A 20,330-nucleotide genomic window follows, 5' to 3' on the forward strand; every position below is an offset into this window, starting at 1 on the left:
AATGACTGCAAGCACACTTGATGTTTTTTTTTGATTGAAAGATTCAAGATTCACTGGAAATTAGTAGATTAAAAAAATAAATAATGATAATTGATTTATAATAAATGTATTACTTTAAAATTTTTTGTTTTTTTCCCTTTAAAAATAGGCAATATTTTTTTTTTTGGTAGAAAACATCTCATTAGTCATGATTTATGAGTACGTGATAGTAAAGCATGAAATACAAAGTAACCACGTGTCATGAATGCAGATTTGGCTAACTTCAACTGTCAACTTTGTTTCTATAAGTCTCAAAACTTGCAGCAAAGTAAACACAAGTTAATGTATGATTGTGAGTTGTGAATGCAATTACGACAGGCGAGCAGTGTGCATTATGTAGACTCCTATCCGGGAAAGCCCGGCGGCATCCGGAGCCACATACTATATAGCTGCGGTTCTAGCGTTAGCTGACTAACCAGGCTAAAAGCATTGTCATTATTATTTATTAGTGGTAAGTACCTATACATTAGAAGTATTCAACTAAGTTGTTTTGGGGGGCCATATTTCCAGAAAGCTAAGGACTGGGGGGCCAGACCTCTTCCTTCACTGTTAAGTCTTATTTTGTGTATTTTGGAGAACCAGCGGTGGAAATTTGATTTTGGTCTATTTATTTTGTCCGAGTCACAGGAGCTTCTGCTTGAATGCAAGTCAAAGCTCATGTCAATGACAGCACTCTTATTGTTTCAATGATCTGCTGCGAAAGGTGAGTTTCTCGCAGGTTTTTTTAACTGAACCCGCAGGCCACAAATTGAATAGCCCAAATGACAAAAAAAAAAGGACCTAAAACAGAACCTTAAGGAACACTACTAGTATAACTAAAGACGTTGAACAAATGACTACTGATTGCATTAATCACAGTACGAAAAAAATGTTAACTGACAAAAAAGGAGAGGACTTAAAGGGGTGACTTGAGTAACACCTCAGTTTTGTAACTTTCAAGTTTGGATCCTAGTGTTCAATGTGTGCTAGCAACGTTAAAATGTCAATTCAATCCTCTATGGAACAGGAACACTCCAATTTTTTAAAGAATTTGCTAGAAAAATCTTTTGTCTATTGTGTCATTCCCGGGCCAGATTTGGCCCTTGGATAGCCCCGCTTTACATGTTATAATAAAAAATGTGTTCAAGAAGTGTCTGAGGCATATTTAGGGATTAAACCTGGACTGTGTTGCTGTGCATCTAGCTTCTTCGCCTCCATTGTGGCGGGCGGACATGTAGAGAGACTGGGAGGGTTCCTGGGCTGAATCCAATCTAAAAATAACAGTCACTTTTATTGTAAATGTTGATACGAAATCAGAGGAGAACGTCGAGTTAGCAGGAGGGTTAAAAGGACGTACATATAATCCAGACATTTTTTCTGGGCGTGTCAATTACCTGCATTTATTTGCGATTTGCGTGTGGTCTCGGACAGTAACCCCTGCAACTACAGCGGGGATCTATACTGTCCTCCACATATCGGCTCTCTTGGTCAGTTTTGTCTCTTTTTATGTGCGTCAGCGTTTGTGCATATATACACCTAAAAGTGGAGGGTTGAAACATCGGTTTCGTTTTTCAGTTGCCTATAGTCATTTTTATTTCTTCAAATATTTCAGTTTAATATTGCAAACAACTTCACAACATACAAAATGAATAATATTAACCCAGAAACATGTCTCATTATATATATATAGATATATATATATATAGATATATACATTTCTTTTCTAATATATATATCTTTCTCTGGTGGGAATAAAAAAATAAACAGCAAAGCTTTGACAACAGCACCTTGACATAGTATGTACTCCCAACATTATACCTTGAGAAGTTTAGAACAGTAAACAGATAAATTACTTGAGAGGAAACTTGTTCTCCGCCGAGTATTGAAACGGAAAGTTTTTTGATCGGCGTCCTATTTTTTATAGAATTTTTTTTTTGTAAGTGGAGAATTTCGCGATTCACAATTGAAGCAGCATGCAAGCTTTTGACGATGGAACTGTCCTCTCTCTCTCTCTCTCTCTCTTGCTCTCATTCCTGTTGTTTTTTTTTCCTCTTCTTCCTTCATTTTGTAAATCTTGGCAAAAGAAACACGTTTGGAGGAATGTGACATGGTAATTTAAAGTGGGCGCAAATGACTGATCAGATTTTTTTTAATCGTTTACAAGGTCATGAATATGTTCAATAAATAGACTGTTATATCACTTTTACTGTATAAACTTCATTTTTTGTTTTTTTTACATGCAGTCCATAAAATTCTCATTTGACGGAATAATTTACCCTGTTATGTATATATACAAATAGATATTTTCTCTGTATTTTCTTTTTTAAACTCTTCAATAAAATCTATACATTTCATACACTATCTCCCTCTTTTAATGGTCAATGTGCATACACATGAAGTGTCTATCCTTATAAACCGCCAGCCAATCTTCTTTTTGCTATCCATGGTGAGCGCTCGCACGTAGGACTGGGTTGTCCTGCATTGGGAATTATAATGCCGCTTGTCTATTCCTCGGCAGCCGTCCTTTGTGTACCCCATGGGGTTGCATTTGGTCTCATAAAAGTATTGCTTCAGTTGGCCATTGGGGACAGGGACCTTTTCCATGACGGTAACTGTCTGCCCAGACATGTCTATTGCCGTCTTTTTATCCACAGCTGTCACCCACTGGCTAATACTGTCACACACGCTGAGCTCTCCACGCCGCGAGGGATCCGAGTGTCGCCGCACCCTCATAGACATGTTCGCAGCGTCCAGGTAGTTTTTGTATTCCTCCAGAAGAAAGTGCAACGGCGGCTCCAAAGGCACTTGGTTGCTGATCATCACCCTGGCGTCGTACATGTCGACATCCTTGGCGTCGGCCGCCACCGCCGCCGAAGCCAGACCCCCGCCGGCCCCCTGTCCCAGCTGTGCCGCCTCTGCCTCTCCCTCCACCTCCAGCAGCTCCTCTATCACCTGCTCAAAGGTGTCTGTGAGCGAGGGCAGCCCCCCGCGCTGGCCTGGCCCCCCGCCGCTCTGCGGAGTCCCGTGGCCCCTGGCGGCTGCGCCCAAGTAGCCCTCCGTCCGATGGCCCTGCATGCCCGGGGCGTCTCTCAGGGGCGCGGCTCTCATGCAACTGAAGTATGAAATAACCATAGTAAGGAACAGGATGGTCATCACTCTTCTAACCTGGTGGAACTGACGAGACAAGAGGGGAAAGGGAGAGACACAGAGAGAGAGATCCAGCTGGTTAATTATGTCGATTGTTATTTCCTGCAGCTTTTGAAAAAGACTTTTGTCATTGGCAGTGTGTTTTCAAAACGTTTGCACACTGTGATCACCCCGCGTTTGATTTTTATTTGTTGGCAGCGATTCACCAAAGCTGTGCTGTGTTAAAAATAGCGAGGGACTGCAGATAACAGGCGGACGCGTTGTACGCTGCCGTGCAGAGCTCGCCAAGGCAGGGGTGTACAAACTTTGTCCAATTCGGTCCCTATGTGCTAAGCCGACGTTTCCCAACCTTGGAAAAATATCATTCATTCATACTTAACTGCACAGTTAGGGATGGATACTTTTCACATTTGAATTAATACGGTGCCAAATTCCAGTACCTGGGAATTAATACCTGTACTAGTAGGGGCGGTATAGCTCGGTTGGTAGAGTGGCCGTGCCAGCAACTTGAGGGTTGCAGGTTCAATCCCCGCTTCCGCCATCCTAGTCACTGCCGTTGTGTCCTTAGGCAAGACACTTTACCCACCTGCTCCCAGTGCCACCCACACTGGTTTAAATGTAACTTAGATATTGGGTTTCACAATGTAAAGCGCTTTGAGTCACTTGAGAAAAGGTGCTATATAAATGTAATTCACTTCACTTCACTCAAAATGTGTGTGTTCATTTGTTAATCAATGTTAATCAATGTTCATTTGTTCAATAATAAAATATCATTTTGTATTTAACAATGTGGTGTCCCCCAGGGATCTATTCTAGGCCCCATCCTGTTCGCTCTATATCTCCTCCCTCTTGGAGAGATTTTTAAGAGGCATGGAGTGTCTTATCACTTTTATGCAGACGACTGCCAAATGTATATGCCTATTTCAAAAGGCCACGGCCCCCTGACACCCCTTCTCAACTGTCTATGCGACGTCAAGGCTTGGTTAGCCCAGAATTTTTAAATAATGAATGAGGGAAAAACAGAAATTTTAGTGTTTGGTCCGGCCCTCACTGACTTGGGACCATTGCAAAATTATGTGCGTCCCAAAGTCACTATAGACAGCGATTTTAAACTTGACAAACAAGTCAATGGCGTTTTAAAATCGTGTTTTTATCATCTTCGTCTTTTAGCAAAGGTAAAACCGTTTTTATCTTTTAACCTTTTTGAACAAGTCGTGCATGCTTTTATTTCAAGTCGCCTGGACTACTGCAATGCACTTTATACTGGCATTAGCCAAAAAGCTCTCTCCCGGTTGCAGTTAGTCTAGAATGCGGCAGCACGACTTTTAACAGGGGCCAGGAGACGCCAGCATATAACCCCAATCCTTGAGAGTTTGCACTGGCTCCCCTGTTCATTTTAGAATTTATTTTAAAACCTTGCTGTTTGTTTTTAAAGCTTTACATGGACTGGCACCTCAGTATATCTCGGACCTCATCCAAACTTACAATCCTGCGCGCGCTCTGAGGTCCGAGAGCCAGCTCCAGCTCGTGGTGTCCAAGACGAGACTTAAAACCCGGGGAGACAGGGCCTTCTCTGTGGTCGGCCCAAAGCTCTGGAACACTCTGCCCCTCCATGTTCGAACTGCTCCCACAGTGGAGTGTTTTAAGTCTCGTCTTAAGACCCACTTTTATTCTCTGGCTTTTAACACTACGTGAGTTGTGTGGTCCTCTGTTGTCCTCTGTGTTTTTAAAATGTTGATTTCTATTTACTGTTTTAATTGGTTTTACCCTTTGAAATTGTTTTTAATCATATTTATTTTATATTGTTTTTAATTGTGTTTAATATTGTTGTGCAGCACTTTGGAAACATTTTGTTGTTTAAATGTGCTATATAAATAAAGTGGATTGGATTGGATTGGATGTGCTGTCCAGTTGTTATATCATTATTACTCTCATTTGCAAGTATTATAAAGTAGACTTTGCATGCAGTTGCAACTCCAAGACAATAAATGGCAGTAGTGTTGCCTAGTCAGTGGGTAGTCTTTTCCATTAAGATGAAGCTAGTCATAAAAAGTCTTTATACTGTAAATATTGTACTTATTACACACCAGCCGTTGGGTTGTAATGCGCATCTTAGTTGCGGTTTTCATTAACAAATTTGCAGGTGTCGAAATCACCAATGCTAATCCGTAGCATGTCTATGGCGAATCCAATGTAAAGTAGCATCGAGCTAGCATATTTTCAAAAAGTGGAGACTTAATGTACGCTCCAGTGTTTTCTATCAGTCATACTTGCTTTGTTGGCATTGAAAATGTCAACATTACTGATAGGCAATCTTAAGTGCTGTTTGGGTGCTGGTTTCCCCGTCAAATGTTTGAAATGGCTGAGTATGCAACCGAACATGACGTCATGAACAACAAAGGTATCAAAATATGGCACCGTAATTTTACGTCAATCGATAGTCGATAGTACCGACAGATTTTGGCTGCTGTCTATAAAAGTACCGAATTCGGTACCCGTCCCTTATCTTTCCTAATTATTTGCTAAAACTCACTCCAACTCAAATGGTTGGTTGGTTGGTTGAAGTTTATTTCGAACATGTAGACCAGTGGTTCTCAAATACCTGGGGGTACTTGAAGCTATGCCAAGGGGTACGTGAGATTTTTTTTAAATATTCTAAAAATAGCAACAGTCAAAAATCCTTTATAAATATATTTATTGAATAATACTTCAACAAAATATGAATGTAAGTTCATAAACTGAACATCAAATCAAGTAGGCTATTCCATTCATTACCATAAACCCAGAGTTTCCCCCACGCCATGATGGTTTGACCCTCACTAAAATGTCTGTCAAAAAGAACTGTGAAAAGAAATGCAACAATGCAATATTCAGTGTTGACAGCTAGATTTTTGGTGGACATGTTCCATAAATATTGATGTTAAAGATTTCTATTTTTGTGAAGAAATGTTTAGAATTAAGTTCATGAATCCAGATGGATCTCTATTACAATCCCTAAAGAGGGCACTTTAAGTTGATGATTACTTCTATGTGTAAAAATCTTTATTTATAATTGAATCACTTGTTTATTTTTCAACAAGTTCTTAGTTATTTTTATATCTTTTTTTCCAAATAGTTCAAGAAAGACCACTACAAATTAGCAATATTTTGCACTGTTATACAATTTAATAAATCAGAAACTGATGACATAGTGCTGTATTTTACTTCTTTATCTCTTTTTTTCAACCAAAAATGCTTTGCTCTGATTAGGGGGTACTTGAATTAAAAAAATGTTCACAGGGGGTACATCACTGAAAAAAGGTTGAGAACCACTGATGTAGACAGTTACAATATGATACATCACACATATTACATATTTTCATTTCCCTTTACAATATGTTCGAAAAGGAGTAGGAAAAAGCAAATCGTATCTAATCCTACCACTTTTCTACTTCATACCAATTACTAACACAGATGTTCACTTTCTGTTTTCAATGTGCAACATAATCCAAATCAATGATTTCTAAATGAGTCAACTTTGCCATAGGAACCTTGTACAAAAAATACATAAAGTTCCCAGAAATGAACCAACACACATTTTCAGTAGTTAAATATATGCTATATACTATTATCAGATTCTGAGTTGAAAAAATACTTAATACAACAAGTAAAATGGACCGATTTGGTGAAATGGCTCAAATAAATGATCATTTTGGAACCAGTTAAGTGAAGTAAGATCATCCACGGTCACAGCACACTAATGCACTGCTTAGTGAACAAAAGGTCTGAACAAAAGTTTTTCTGTTAAAGGACACCAAACAAATTATTGTAATATCTAATTAAATACAGTAGAACCTCGATTTACGAACCCCTCTTTGAATTTCGACTTATAAAGCACGACAAATATATACTTTGGTGTACAAACTTTGTCTCAGTGTACAAATGTTTCCTGCACCCATTATGTGCTTCACAGCACAGCCATTTTGTGCCAGAGAGCACATCCATTGTGGATCTCTAAAGCTCATTCAGGCAGCATAGCAGTGCTGTCTTTAGCTAATGTGCCAATGAATACTTTGTGTGCTTTTTAGGTGTTTTTTAGCCTTTTTACAGCAATTTTCTAGTTTTTCTAGCTCAATATGAATCTAAAGACAGCAATGGACCAGCAATGTGTGGTGTGAAACTTTCAGGAAATATCCACAGCGTTGTCAACACTGCCTACTACCTCCTCCACCGCTCTTCTGGTGCACGTTAAAGAAGAATAACCAACAAGGGAATGTGGATTAATTTATTTTAATTCCTAATCATTGTAGTAGCTGTTAAAGTTAATAAGGAGTTTTGTGATTTCAAACTGTGATTCCAACACAGGGATAGTGAGAGTTTGTGTGCGTATCGGCTGGGCGGCTGCATACGAGAAAGACAGTTTTGGTTTTGTTATTGATTGGAAAGTTGATCCATCACTTCCTTGTTATATTTGTTTGACATACAGTACTGTATATATATTTATATTAGGTTTAAAGTATATAAACCTTTATGGAAATATAGATTTTTGTCAAGGTTGGAACCTATTATTCATGTTTTACATTGTTTCCTTTGAAGAAATTTGCTTCAATATATTCACTTTTTTTTATTTAAAAACCCTGTTCAAAACCAATTAAGTTTGTTAACTATATTTCGTTAATGATACATTTGTTTTATACTTAGAACATGCCGAGGGACACAGCTGAGGCCAATCAGGACTTTGCAAAAAACAAAACAAAACACCATGAGGCCAAAAAAAACAACACTTTGGATAATAAGGTGAGAAACACTATTGAATTTAAGAAAACACTCAAACTATTTTTGCGTTGCTCTCCCCTTTAACCCTTAAACGAGAGTCGTCAATAAAAGAAAAAGTAATGTTAAATGTTCATTCATCCATTACATTCATCATTTAAATGTTTTTCAAATTTCTTTTTGCATTTTTTTGCATATAAAATTTGTTTTGTGTTTATATACCGGGTGTCTGGAATTGATTTATTTGGTTTACATTATTTCTTATGGGGAGAATTTGCTTTGGGTTTTGTACGATTCGGCCTTCCTCTGAAATTTGAAACAGATCAACCAAAACCGAGTACCTATTGTAGAAGTGAAGTGAATTATATTTATATAGTGTTTTTTCTCTACAGACTCAAAGCGGTTTACTTAGTGAAACTCATTATCTACATCTTTAAGATACATTTAAACGAGTGTGGGTGGCAATGGGAGCAGGTGGGTAAAGTGTTTTGCTCAAGGACACAACGGCAGCGACTAAGACAGAGGAGGCGGGAATCGAACCTGGAACCCTCAAGTTGCTGGCACAGCCGCTCTACCAACCGAGCCACACCTCCCCATCCTCTCTGTCACAGAACAAAATATGGCATGGTGACATTATCTTTGTGTCGGACTCTTTGTTTAGTGTGTGGCTTAGAAAATCAAGGCCATTCACTGCCTTATTTTTGTCAGGGCGCACACTGCTGTTTGCTGAAGTTGCCACTGGCAGATGTTGCATAATGATGAACATATTAAGGACAAAATCAAAATCAATTTCAAGTAAAATTGATCAAAGATGAGAAATATTGGCCTTGTATTTAGTCCGTATTGGATCCAAAAACTTGGCAGTATAACCCTCCCCCCACTCATTATTTTGTTTACCCTGGAACATGGACTAGTTATAGAAAAGGTCTGTATAGTGTACATATTTTCAATTCTGCCTTTGCGATTTGGGCAAATGTTAGAATGTAGACGCCAAGCTATTGGAGGGTTTGGTTTGGGAGGAGTGAGCTCGGGAGAGTACTTTTTACATTTGAATAGATACTGGTACCAATTTTTGGTACTTTTATGTGTGTGTTCAAATATGTTAATAAATGTTGATTGCTTAAAAAAAAAAATTTGACGCTGAGCTGTGCTGTCCAGTTGTTATCTTGTTTGTGGACTGTACTGTATCATATTGTATACATTGCATGCAGTCGCAATTCCAAGATGATAGATGGCAGTAGTGTATGGACTACGGTGATTTGTCTTAGACGGGGAGTAGTCTTTGCCATTAAGTTTAATGTGCCACTCTTGTATGTATTACATGTATTACACACCAGCGGTTTGATTGTAACATGCATCTTAGTTGTAGTTTTCATTACAAATTTGAAGGTGCTGAAATCACCGTGTAAAATCGCTTATGCTAATCTTTAGCATGTTTTAGGAAAATCCAATGGAAATTATCATCGAGCTAGCACATTTTGAAAAGTGGAGACTTACTGTACTTTTGAGTGCCTTTTTCTTGCTTTGTTGGCATGGAAAATTGAAACATTACCTAGAAGCAGTCCGGTTGAGCCCGCTTGACTGCTTGTTTAACGGCCAAGTGCTTGAACCGGTGCTGAGTTTGAAACCAGCAAAAGTATCGGAAAATGGCGCTGTTTGATTTTACGTGAATTGGTACCCGGTAGTATTGACGGACTTTGGTCAATACCTATTTAAGTACTGAATTTGGTACCCATCCCTAATAATGGCACCTCAGTACGCCTCATAATCCAGGCTTTATTGTCAAAAACAAACATTTTTACGGGTGTTCCTGTGTTCCTCCGGTGAACCTGGACCAGGAAGTCTGGGCTTCCCTACTGAGACTGCATGCTTGACCACGCGACCTATACCCAGATAAACATGCATGGATGGAGGGATAGCGTTCATTTGCTATTCTCGGGTGGTCTTGGAACGTAATACCCAACGGATAGCGGGAATCTAATGTACATGTTAAAATGTTGGCTGGGTACCCAACAATCATTTTCCACAGGGAATCCTTGAAAAAAAAAAAAAAAAAAAGACAGGATTTGACTGCACTGTGCATGTCCCAACCTGATGCAGGAAACGCAGTGAGCAAACACACACACACACACACACACACACACACACACACACACACACACACACACACACACACACACACACACACACACACACACACACACACACACACACACACACACTCTCCTGCTTCCACTCAGAGTGGACGCAAGGACCTTTACGGTAAATAAGGAGCAAACCCTGCCTTAAAAGCATTTGTTTCACTCTTAATTGGTGTCTGGGGCTGCAATTAACCAACATCACGGTGACTGCCATAGAGATATCCACTCCAAAAATAGATGTGCTGGGAGTCTCTCAGTCTATTCAGAATATCACATCCTTCTTCTTAATGAGCCACTCATTCCCCAAGCTCAGTGACGCGCTCCACCACGATGTGTGACTGTGTTCGGGGGAGGACGTGCAGGGAGGGGCCTGGAGATTGTGGGTCTTTTTTCCCCTTTCACCAATTAAAACAACAATGAGAACAAAAAGATGGCGTAAAGAGCAAATCCATACTCATGAAACCTGATTAATGCTAAACCACACAGATTAACCCCTCATTATTGTTTCCAAACAGCGGGCCTTCCCAGCACAGAATATCATGTGGGTTTACGGGATCAATGCCAGTCACAAGTGTTACGTGTAGGATGCATTTAGGGCTGATATTATTATCAGCACTGCGCACAAATGGTTCCACTTCCACATCACGGAAATGAAGGGAGAGCGCTCATTACTGTCAAACGGCGTCAAACACCATGCTGGAAATGGTGCAGACAAAGTGCTGCATCTTCCGTAACCGACCACAGGGGTAATATTGCAGTAGCAGGGGAGGGGAGAGAGCGGCAGCGTCATTTCGCAGCAAACCACAGATGACGTCTCTTCCAGGTCTCCACAGGGGAGAGAACGGAGGGGAGGAGGTTGCCGGGGGTAATGCCACTCAACAGTATGCAATTGCATGCCGTTCCCCCGGGTATCCTCACACGGGGAACAACAAATGATTTTATTTATATCTCTGAGATTTCCTGTTTCCATCAGGACGATCAATACGGCTTATGTTCTCAATCAACATCCTGTTAAAATGCAATAAAGCCAATGAATCATTTAATTTCTATGGGACTGGCTGAGAATTATACAAGACGTGCACCGCGGGATTGGGCATAGCCTGTTTTCGTGTGATGGCAGTTGAAAGAACGGAAGGACCGTGTGGAGCCCTCGAAGCATAGAGTTGTATAGATGTACCTTGATTTCGAACATGAACGGCATTGGGTCAGATAATTAACTCTCTTGATTTATCACATTCTACGAGAAGCATCCGTTCTTTCCCATCCGTCCATCCGTCTGAGTCATGACAGATTACACAGAGTGGACACAAAGGCCTCAATAGCCGCTGCTCAAACATGCTTTTATTCCTGGCGACACACCTTGGGGCACGAAGCACAAAGAACAAGACTCTTTGACGTCCACAAACACACGCACGCACACACCAGATGACCACCTGTTCATCTCTGCTTTGTCTGTATAGCCGCCATACGTAATTTAGCCTCATGTGTCTTCTTTTTGTACCAGGTGGGGAATACAGCGAGACATAAAAGTTTATATCAGGGCATAAAAAATGGACCGATCAGCGTGTCGTTTCTTCTATAGAAAAACCTCAACATGAGAGATAAACATGTGATCTGTGGTTGCCATTCCTTTTTTTTTGTGTGTTCATTTTCTTAACCCAGGCCTTGTTTACATAGTAACATGTTAGGTCACGTTCAATGTGCTCAGCACCAGCTATAAAAACATCCATTATATTACATTTAGGTCGCCCCTTCGAGCAAGTCAAGTTGTGTTTTGCCACAGTTTCCACATCTTATGTAGTGCTACGTGAGCATTACCCCGAAAATACTTTCCTGTGTTGCCACAATATCCTCAGACCTACAAAGCAAACCCAGTTAAAACAACCCCTTGCAAATTGGGGCACTGCAGTCGTCAACTTTGGCCAGCAGAGGACGCCAAAGACCGTGTTAAAATGGCAGCTTTTCCCCCCTCCTTCCAAAGAAACCAGATAGACAGTTTGCATGTTCGTAATTTGAACACATGCAACACAAACTCAACACCGAGGAAGAAGTAGACTAAAGTGTAGCTCAGGGTTCGGGTTTCCCATCATAAAGTCTTAATGAGTGATGAGTCCATCACTTTTTTTTTTCTCTCTCTCTCTCTCTCACTCACTAAATATAGATGTCTTTAAAAATGTGATCAAAGCGCACACAAAATAAAAAATATAGTAATAACATTGCAAATGATGAAGACTAACAAAAACTAAGTTTTTTGTTTTTTTCCCCTCAAGCCTATAAAGTTGTAATAGCAAGAAAAAAAACATACCTTATGCTGCCCAGTCGTAAAACAAGACCATTCAACAGGACTTTGTCATCTGGGATGTCCTGGGCAAAACTCCCTGAGTAATTTATTTAGACTTTTTTTTTTTTTTTTTTTAAGCGATACTTTTCCCCTCGCTAGGCACTCTCCCTCGACTTGGGGTGGGGGGGGGGTGTGATGATCTCTTCAGGTTTGCAGCAAATAGATTAAATTATTGATGGTGGAAATTGCATGGGTGAGGTCATGCACTCCCATGGCTGGACGGCTCCGTTGGAGACGCACGGTGTGGAAAGCGCCGGACTGTCGCCTAGATGCGTGCGGGCGGGCGGGCGTGCGTGCCGCTGCAGCAGCGGCGGCGGCGGCAGCCGGGGAGAGAAGCGGCAGTTGCGAGAGGAGGAGGAGGAGGAGGAAGAAGAAGAAGAAGAAGAAGAAGAGGAGGAGCCCGGCGGATGAAGACAAGACAAGAGAGACTGTGAGGCTTGGAATGAGGAGCCTGCGTGGAAGTCGAGCAACTTTACTACACGATGACGCTGCAACATGTGACCTCTTCCCCGCCAACTCCTCTTTCAACACAAGCCCGCAGGCGGAACTATTAGTGCGCATCTCTTATTTCTGCACCCACACCATTATGTCTGACAATATATAGATTTATGGACTATATATATCTATATATGTATATATATTTATATGCCTCCGAATTGTTCTCGCCAAACATGGTGGCACGCTCCTTCTTCTTCTTCTTCTTCTAGAAAGGGGGCGGGAAGGAGGGGTGTTGTGCGTCAGCGCGCACGTCGTGACCCAATGCGGAGACGTGCAAGAATCAACATAAAAACGTGCATTTAATAATTCATTCGCAGGCAGTGCTATCCTTAGTCGCGAATGCGTAAATGGTCTAAAATAAGATTATTAAGAAGGCGATGCCAGCGCCTTAGAAAAAAAAAAAAAAAAAACCCACAACTGATGAATAGCCCCTTTAAAAAAAAAGAAAGAAAAGAAAGTATAATCCATATGTAATTTTTTTTACATTGAAAAAAAATATATATACAGGAAATGTTTGCCTTGATTTGGGGCTGGGCGATATTTGCACATTTTGATATCGAGCTGATACGGGGTGAATACAGCTAAGGCCATTAATGCCGATACGACTTGAAATTAGTAAAGATTTTACTCAGGATTTTGCCTTTTATTATAATTCGACTAAAACCCGACAATTTCAGGCCACGTTTTTCGAATTAATAGTCATGCCAATTTAAACACATTCACACGATTTGTTTGACATTTTTATGGTCACAAGCTTTCTGTGTAATAATTTCATCATTGCCTTTTTGTTATCGGAGCAAAATGTGGTCAGTAGTGCAAAAATAAGTAAACAAAGGCCAAAACTACAATGGTCTCTCATTTATTTATTTTTTGCCTCCACGTTCAAAATCATTTTCTTAATTTTCTTGCACTAAATAATTCCGATTTCGCAATGATTGGTCTCGATTACACATGGACACACCTTAATAGATTAGTGTTTGGCTATTTCTTCAGTTTTGGATTATGGGATTGGAAACTAGTTCATGTCATAAACAACACAATACAGATAACTGAAAATTGTTGATATTCCTAGTATCGGTCCAAAATTGATACTATACCCTTAGTATCCTGCTCCAATCCCCTCAATATATAAGCAATGAATGGATGGTCAATCCAAACTGATACATGTAAGTAAGAAACAGAAGCTCAAAAAAATCCTAGTTTTCTTCATTTTCATGCACTAAATAATTCCGATTTCTCAATAATTCGTCTCAATATGAGCCTTCTATTACACATGGAAACACCTTAATGTGATGGTGTTTAGCTATTTCTTCACCTTGGAAAAGGATTCCTAGATTATGTGACTGGAAACTAGTTCATGTCATAAACAACACAACACAGATAACTGAAAATTGTTGATATGCTCAGTATCAGTCCAAAATTGATACTATACCCTTAGTATCCTGCGCCAATCCCCTCAATATATAAGCAATGTATTGACGGCCAGTAGGAAAGTAGGAAACAGAAGCTAAAAAAAAAATCCCAGTTTTCTTCATTTTCATGCACTAAATAATTCCGATTTCTCAATGATTCGTCTCTAAATCAGCCTTCTATTACACATGGAAACACCTTAATATGATGGTGTTTGGCTATTTCTTCACCTTGGAAAAGGATTCCTAGATTATGTGATTGGAAACTAGTTAATGTCATAAACAACAAAATACAGATAACTGAAAAGTGTTGATATTCCCAGTATCGGCCCAAAATTCATACTATACACTTAGTATCATGCTCCAATCCCCTCAATATACAGGCAATGTATGGACGGCCAAACCAAACTGATGAAAGAAGGAAACAAGCTCCAAAAAATCCTTAATTTTCATGCACTAAATAATTCCGATTTCCCAATTATTCGTCTCGATTACACATGGAAACACCTTAATATGATGGTGTTTGGCTATTTCTTCAGGATTCCTCGATTATGTGATTGGAAACTAGTTCATGTCACAAACAACAACATACAGATAACTGAAAATTGTTGATATTCCCACTATCGGTCGAAATCCCCTCAATATATAAGCAATGTACGGATGACCAAGTAGGAAACAGAAGCTAAAAAAATTCCTAGTCATGTGGTACGCCAAAAAAAATCACTTAATTAAATATTCAAACACGCTGTTACTGTTCAAACTGTGTGTGATGTTACAGTGGCCAAACATATTAAATACCTGTTAAATAACAACTCTGCTTGGTTTTTAATGAATATCTAGGCCTACTGCGATACCATATTATAATGTTTCTCATTATGGTGTTAAAACCACTTATGTCTATCATCATGATTCCTCCCTATACATGCTGGCTGCTTGGCATGTATGGGAGTGGATGCTCACACCTGCCTAATGAGTCAATCCCACCTCCAACACACACGGGTACATGCCAAGATAGATATAGCCCTCCCTGAAGGCCCACAGGAGGTGAGGGCGAACTGTGGATAACAAAGAGTTGCATCAGCAATCACAGGACCAACCAAAAAAAACAAAAAAAACACACACTGCACAAGGGAGGGGTGGTGGGTCTGTTCCAAACAAGTAATTCATAAATAAATGACTTTCCATCTCATTAGAGAACAACAACAACAACACTCTCCCCAGTTTGTGCAAATGCAGCACAATTTGAAGGCATTAGGGACGTTTTTTGGGTTTTTTTTCTGAATGGAATAAAAAAAAAAAAGTGTGATGGATGGACCCCGGCACGCAGAGGGGGGGGGGCCTCCTGAAAACCAAGCCACTATCTCATCCCCGCGCCGAGGGTGTTCAATTTCTCCCAGGTTTAAGATTTCCCGGGAACAATGACTTCAAAAACTGTCCAAGGCTTTTTGTCCTTACATGGCTCAGGTTTTTTTTTTGTTTTTTTTTTTATTTTAATCCAGCCCTGGTACAAACATGTGATTTGCATTTACACTTCTGAGAGAGACAGACGGTCACTTGTGTGCGTCCAGACAGGAACTGCGTAATGTGGAATGAGAAGGGGGGGGGGGGGGGGGGGGGGGGGTGCGTGCGTGTGCGCGTGCGCGCGCGTGTGACATTTGGTTCGAAATTGTCATTTTCGCCGCGGATAAAGGAAGGAGATGAGGGCACTTGGATCAAAGTGGAAGTGCGCCCCTCCTCGGGCAGAAACACTTTGTATAAGGTTAGATGACGTCAAACGGGGGCGGGGCTTCGCGTGACGCCTCTTAAACAGGTAAACTCCTTTGGCAATAACCTTTGTTTCCATAATAGCAATAATTATTTCTCTTAATCAAACCCGATGAAGGTTTGTCTTGTCTCTTTCCTTCCTCGCCACCCCTCCACGCCAATCCAATATCAGCACAGCGTCGATAACCTTTCACACGGCACTACACCCCCCCCCCCCCCCCCCCCCCCCATTAGAACCAGGAGGCGTCCTCTGCAGTGGACATTTGTTATGCAAATAATAATAAAAAAATCCCACTGCAGAAGTTTTCAGGAGGATATTGTTCCATAAATCGACTTAAAAAACACGGATTTTTAGGGACCATCCACAAATGGGCGTTATTATTCCGGAAATATGCTTTATATAGGAACAAAGGAGCGGTATTTGAGTTATTATTGTTACATTTATATATTGTTCGGGGCTCTTTGTGGGCTTATTTTTTCGGGGCTCTTTGTGGGCTTATTTTTTTCCCACAAACAAAAATTCAATTTTAATGACTAATATAATATTAAATCGGGGCCTATTTAATTTCCTTGTGTTTTGTTGCAGAAAAAGAATGCTCGGTATCGGCAATACTCGGACCGATACAGAAATTATGCAGTATCGTCCCCCCCTAATGAAAAGAAAGGTGTTCTTCCTGCGTTTGCTCTTCTTAATTTCAAAACACTTGCGCGAAAGAACCGCAGAGACGTGACGCCTGTCGAAGCCCCCACCCCCACCCCACCCCACGCCAGAACTTGTTTAAACAAGCCTGTTAATTGGATGAAGGTGACGGTGATGAGGATGATGACGGCGGTGACTCAAGGCGGCGGCGATGGATCCTTCGTGATGGAGTGATGCTCTGAGCATATTGTGACGAGGGTTCGGCCCCAAATGATCGATAGCTTATTTATAATTGATAGGTGTGCAACTTATGATTAATAAATGAGAAGGATGCAACGGACATAAATAGAAATGAATACAAATAATTCATATCAGGACACAAATTAAAATAGACTTAAAAAAAAAAAAAAAATCCCTCCAGGTTTGTTATTTACGCCCACCTCAACTCTGCAGAGACAGGGGAAAAAAAAGTGAGAGAGAGAGAGAGAGAGAGCAAGAGGGGAGATTCTCTGGTGCGCGCGCACACACACGCCGACGCACGCCCCGCACACACGCGCGCGCAGCACCATTTATGGACTGATCCGCTGACGTACATTGCAGAAAAGTGCTATAAAAAAACGCCCTCATACATACAAAGTGTGTCGTGCCACCCCACAGACCCCTCCTAACCCGCCTCCGCTCATCCCTCCTCCCAACACGCCCACGCCCACGCCATAATCCCGAGGGAAAAAAAATAAAAATTCTAATATTACATTAAAAATAGAAAAAATGTATATATATGCATTTTAAAATGCACACGGGAAAAAAAACCGCAACATATTTTCCAAACTCGACTATATTGACATGACTCACGGTGAAGCAACACATTCTATAAACGTTAAAGATGGTTTGGAGGAGGAAACGACGACAGAAATAAGGACGTCTTTAAATCCCTATTTGTAAAAAAGCATATTAATATTGTAAGTAAATAGATCAATGACGGGACACACCCATATTTGCTCCAACAATTTATGTTCGATTTAGAAAATGTTTTTCTTCTTAATTAATTAATACGTGTATTTCCTTTTATTTTTAATTTTTTGCAGCGCATGGATGGTTTGTTGGCTCTCACGCCCCCCACCCCCCCAAAAAATGAGGCGGATGGAAGGGGAGGAAGGGGGATGGGGTTGTGGTGGTGGTGTGTGGGGGGGGGGGGGGGGGGGGTTAGTCGGGGAGCAGGTGAAGCGAAAAGCACCTTATGAATGAAATCCTGGAGCTGTTGTAGTAAAAAAAAAAAATGCACGCGCGCACACACGCGCGCACGCACACACACAAGTGATTTGATGGCGATGACGGGGAGGGGGGGGGAAGGGGGAGAAGTAGAGGCGGGGCCGGGGGGGTAAGAGTAGGGCTATTTTTGGTCGATAACACAATCCACAGACAGCAAGACAAAACATGAATGCAGCAAGCAAACAAACAAACAAACAAAAAGATGGTGACTGCACATGCATGAATATGATTTTTTTATTAATAATATTATGTTTATCCCATGCACGCGCCTCCGGCTGGATCGTGCACTGCAGTTTCCATATTGGGAGCAATGATGAGGCACAACGCAACCATTACGCACATTGTGTTGCAGCCAGGCAGCTTCGGAAACTCCAAAGAAGGCTGATTTTAATTTTTTTTTTTTTTTTTTTGAAATAATAACCCCTCGCCAATTTTTATTTATAGCCCACATTGACACTAATGCAGTTTTTCTTCTTTGAAAAAAAACTAAAAAAAAAAAAAAACCATGCCAACAACGGAATGTCCGCTCTTACCTTCACAGCAAGGGCTGACAACCACTACGTGCGGTGGTTTAGATCTCCGCGAACGACGCTTGCATGTCCCAAAGTTTAAAACGCAGTGTGTGTGAGCGTGCGCGCGCGCGCGTGCGTGTGCGTGTGAGTGTGTGAGGGGGGGCTTAAAGGTAAGGTGCAGCGCGCGAGCGGTGCAACAACAACAAATATATCCAACTTTAACAAGGCGGGTTCCCCCCCCTTTCTCCCCAACCCACGCTCCCCCTTTTCTTGTTAAATAATAATAATAAAAAATCTCTAAAGAAGAATCTTACCAAAACTTGGGGTGTAAAAAAAAAACAATCCAATGCTTTCTTTTTAGTCCACGCACGGCCGTGCTGCCTCTGTCCAACGTGCTGAAAGCATCACACGGCGTGAAGGGGAAATATCTGAATACTTTTGTTGATGAGTGCACACTTTTTTTTCCCCGCTCTTGTCACGTGTATTGTCCCCCCCTTCTCCTCCTCCCCCCCTTCTCTCGCCTTATTAATATTTAATCACATATTGGTTGGACATGTCGCTTGCAGATAACGATTACTCCTTATAATAATAAAAAACAACAACATAATATATTAGGGGGGGGGAAAAACACGCATGCACGCGACCCATCCGCATATTATTTCCTTTATACCCCACCCCCGCCAAAAAAAAAAAAAGAAAAAAAAAAAGCGCCACACAATCTTTTATAAAGCAACACACACACTTTTGCCAAGTAGAAGTGCTTGTTTCCAAAATACTTACCATTTTTTCTTCTTCTCCACCCCCCCTTGTGCGGCAGTCCCAGAGACAGAAGTGTCTTAAAAAATCCACGCACTCCAACAGATGCTGCTAGGTAATGTGTCTTGTTTCAAGTCATCATACGACAACTTCTGCTGATGCTCAGTGGATCGCCCACCACTTCGCTGACTTATGATTCTAATAACCCCGTTTTGCAATAACGCCGTGCTTTAAACTCTCTTATGCACACACACACGCGCGCGCGCACACACACACACAAACGGAGAGAAAAAAACAACAACCTTTTGGTGGCTTTTACATGAAAAGGCAAAAAAAAAAAAAAAGATCAACACACACACAGACACACACACACGGACACGAAAGAGACGCCGGAACGTAACAACCTCGCCAGGACATTAAAAAGGGGGTCTCTTGCGTGATTGAAATAAGCCACGGTGAGCAAGGAAACTTTAAGGTGGCGGTGGGGGTTAGTTCCTGCCTGGTGGGGTTTATTTCCGATTTTCCCGGCGAGCACCCGAACGCAACACCGGTTAGCGCCCCTACGGTTGTTGGAGAACTTGTTGCATGCTTGCATCACACACACACACACACACACACACACACACACACACACACACACACACACACACACACACACACACACACAGGCGAAGTGAGATGAAATGACCCCCCCCCCCCCCATCCCCTCGTCCCCCTCTCATGATACCTTTAAGGTGACTTGCGAGGCTTAAGGCTGTCTTTCAGTAAAATTCCATCAGTTGCAGTGCCAACACTGTGCCATCTGATTGTTATGCAGTGACGACGCGCCGTGCTCGCAAGCCATGCCCCAAATGTACTAAGCAACATGAGTAATAGGTGAAACTTGCCTGACTCAATGCCAATGCAAAACTTTCTTAAAGTGTGTGTAATCAAAAAGTGAGGTTTTTTTTGGGGTTGGAGGATATATATATGCCATTGGCTTGTTGCCTGGTGTGTCTCAAAATAAACTTCAATTACTGTCTTTTTGTTGTTGTTGTTGTTTAACTAAAGTATGTATTGGCACAGCTCCGGCAACTTGACTCT

General features: G+C 41.2%; 1 protein-coding gene across 5 annotated transcripts in view; it reads right to left on the bottom strand.

Moving 5' to 3' along the window:
- Nucleotides 1-1,228: 1,228 nt before the first annotated feature.
- LOC133616227 (neurotrophic factor BDNF precursor form) overlaps nt 1,229-20,330 on the bottom strand; it is a 50,211-nt gene continuing 31,109 nt past the window's right edge. The window contains exons 1-2 of one of the 5 annotated variants that reach the window (XM_061975399.1): nt 12,364-12,381; nt 1,229-3,192 (exon numbers count right to left, since the gene is read on the bottom strand). In XM_061975399.1, the coding sequence (XP_061831383.1) occupies nt 2,377-3,171 (795 nt within the window). In that variant the 5' untranslated portion in view covers nt 3,172-3,192; nt 12,364-12,381 and the 3' untranslated portion in view covers nt 1,229-2,376. Of the gene's footprint in view, nt 3,193-12,363; nt 12,382-18,512; nt 18,609-18,805; nt 18,939-19,271; nt 19,657-20,330 lie in introns of those variants that run through there. The other 4 variants (XM_061975395.2, XM_061975397.2, XM_061975396.2 and 1 more) reach the window with 4 other exon arrangements.

The sequence above is a fragment of the Nerophis lumbriciformis genome, linkage group LG15 (assembly GCF_033978685.3).
Source record: "Nerophis lumbriciformis linkage group LG15, RoL_Nlum_v2.1, whole genome shotgun sequence".
Classification (NCBI taxonomy): Eukaryota; Metazoa; Chordata; class Actinopteri; order Syngnathiformes; family Syngnathidae; genus Nerophis; species Nerophis lumbriciformis.